This window comes from Gadus morhua, chromosome 7 (assembly GCF_902167405.1).
Source record: "Gadus morhua chromosome 7, gadMor3.0, whole genome shotgun sequence".
NCBI lineage: Eukaryota > Metazoa > Chordata > Actinopteri > Gadiformes > Gadidae > Gadus > Gadus morhua.
This window is the reverse complement of record NC_044054.1, coordinates 31294284-31296783: the sequence shown is the minus strand read 5'-3', so window position 1 is coordinate 31296783 and position 2500 is coordinate 31294284. Positions and strand designations below refer to the sequence as shown.

At 51.5% G+C, this 2500-nt stretch overlaps 1 protein-coding gene across 1 annotated transcript in view; it reads left to right on the top strand.

Annotated features, from left to right (window-relative positions):
• LOC115547153 (Down syndrome cell adhesion molecule-like protein 1 homolog) overlaps positions 1-2500 on the top strand; it is a 20962-nt gene that overhangs the window by 10923 nt on the left and 7539 nt on the right. The window contains exon 3 of the mRNA XM_030361122.1: positions 2468-2500. This exon is cut by the window's right edge and continues 114 nt beyond it. Within this exon, the coding sequence (XP_030216982.1) occupies positions 2468-2500 (33 nt within the window). The remainder of the gene's footprint in view (positions 1-2467) is intronic.

Below are 2500 nucleotides of genomic sequence, written 5' to 3'. Positions count from 1 at the left end.
TGTGTCAGGTCGGCTGACAGACAGGTGTGTCAGATAGGCTGAGGGACAGGTGTGTCAGGTAGGCTGGGGGAGAGGTGTGTCAGGTAGGCTGACAGACAGGTGTGTCAGGTAGGCTGGGGGAGAGGTGTGTCAGGTAGGCTGAGAGACAGGTGTGTCAGGTAGGATGACAGACAGGGTTGTCAGGTATTCTGACAGACAGGTGTGTCAGGTAGGCTGAGGGACAGGTGTGTCAGGTAGGCTGACAGAAAGGTGTGTCAGATAGGCTGAGGGACAGGTGTGTCAGATAGGCTGACAGACAGGTGTGTCAGGTGGATTGACAGTCAGGTGTGTCAGGTAGGGTGACAGACAGGTGTGTCAGGTAGGCTGACACACAGGTGTGTCAGGTAGGCTGAGAGACAGGTGTGTCAGGTAGGATGACAGACAGGTGTGTCAGGTAGGCTGAGGGGCAGGTGTGTCAGGTAGGCTGACAGACAGGTGTGTAAATTCGACGTAAAGACAGGTGGGTTAGGTAGATTAAGGGACCGGTGTTTAAATTAGACTAAGGGACAGTGTTAAATTAAGCTGACAGACAGGTGTCAAGGTTAAACTGACTGACAGGGCTACATTCAAAACAATGTAACGCACATTGATGTATTGCATTAAATGCAGTATTAGTATAAAAGGAATTTATAGCTAGCATTGGTATGAGTGGGTGTAGACAGAGCATGACAGGTCGTCATGACGTTAGAACGACACAATCTACCCAGCACCTTGATCCACCTTGCCCACGACGAACTAAACCTCCCACGCGCCCTTCTGTACCTCCCCCGCCTGGCTGCAGCCAGCCAATCAGTGGGATGCACCAATTAGCGTTTAGCTTGGTTAATGAGAGATAATTAAAGAAGTGTGCTGGGGCTATATTTAGCCTGGCACTATAGAGGACAGGAGGAAACACAGAGGGATGGGAGACGACAGCAGCGAGCACACAATACTCCAACTATACTACTACTTTACCGAGGTTTAGCAGCGTATAATGCTGTCGCATAGTACCCATAATACTCTTATAATAACATTATGCATAATATCTATTTGATAATACCACTGCATATAATACCCTTACATATACTAATTCAGTATTCATTCTGGTAATATAAATACAAAGAATACTCTTTTGCCAATATTAGCAGGCATTTTGGCGGCAAGCAGTTTGGTTTTGAGGATTACGTCAGTGAGTGAAGTCATAATACCTTTTACACCGGACACAACATCCAGAACATTTTCACATTCAGTTGGCTTACATTAATGCCATCAGGGCGTGTGATTTCATGAGTCTGCTCTGGCAAACAAAACAACAACATGTATGTCCTGTGTAGCAATGACAGAGCTGGTCTCTGCACACGGCTGTTGCCAGGGAAGAGGATCGGATCAGTTCCTTAGCAACCTCCGCATATTCCCGCCTCCTGTAATTCCACTAATGAGTCTGGGCTTATTCAGAGTGGCAAATATTTAAATATTTAATGAACCTGCAGTGGATGTAACACCACGACCCTCCCTTCCTCTCTCTAGCCTCACCTCTCCTCCCTATCTCTTCGGCCATCTCCTTCTTCTCTCCTCCTTCTCTCCTCACCTCTCTCCTCCCGTCTCTACTCCTTCTCTCCTCCCTCTCTCCTCCCGTCTCTACTCCTTCTCTCCTCACCTCTCTCCTCCCGTCTCTACTCCTTCTCTCCTCCCTCTCTCCTCGGCCATCTCCTCCTTCTCTCCCCCTCCCCCCCATCCTTCTCCTCCCTCTCTCTTCACCTCTCCTCCACCCCTCCTCCCTCTCTCTTCACCTCTCCTCACCCCTCTCCCCCCTCTCTCTTCACCTCTCCTCCACCCCTCCTCCCTCTCTCTTCACCTCTCCTCCACCTGCCCCTCTCCTCACCCCTCTCCTCCCTCTCTCTTCACCTCTCCTCCCCCCCTCCTCCCTCTCTCTTCATCTCTCCTCCTTCTCTCCTCACCTCTCCTCCACCTCTCCTCCCTCTCTCCTCACCTCTCCTCCACCTCTCCTCCCTCTCTCTTCACCTCTCCTCCCCCCCTCCTCCCTCTCTCTTCATCTCTCCTCCTTCTCTCCTCCCCTCTCCTCCATCTCGCCCATCATCTCCCCTCCTCTCCTCTCTCTAGTGGATGCGACGCACCATCAACCATAGGTTCACTCATACATGTCCCCCTCTCTCCTCCTCTCCTCCTCGCCCCCGTCACCCCCTCCTCAGCCCCCGCTGCCCCCTCCCTCCTGTGTGTAGCTCAGCTGGTGGAGCATGGCATTAACACTGCTATGGTTGGGGTTTCTATCCCGACTGGGGACACCCATGCTGAGAGTCACGTGAGCGACGCTCAGTGTTGTAGGAAGCTTTGGATAAAAGCATGCAACATGGCCGTCACCACAATGGGAAGATAACCTTTACCGTGTCTTTGTGTGTGTGTGTGTGTGTGTGTGTGTGTGTGTGTGCAGTGTTCAGGGAACCATACACGGTGCGTGTGGCCG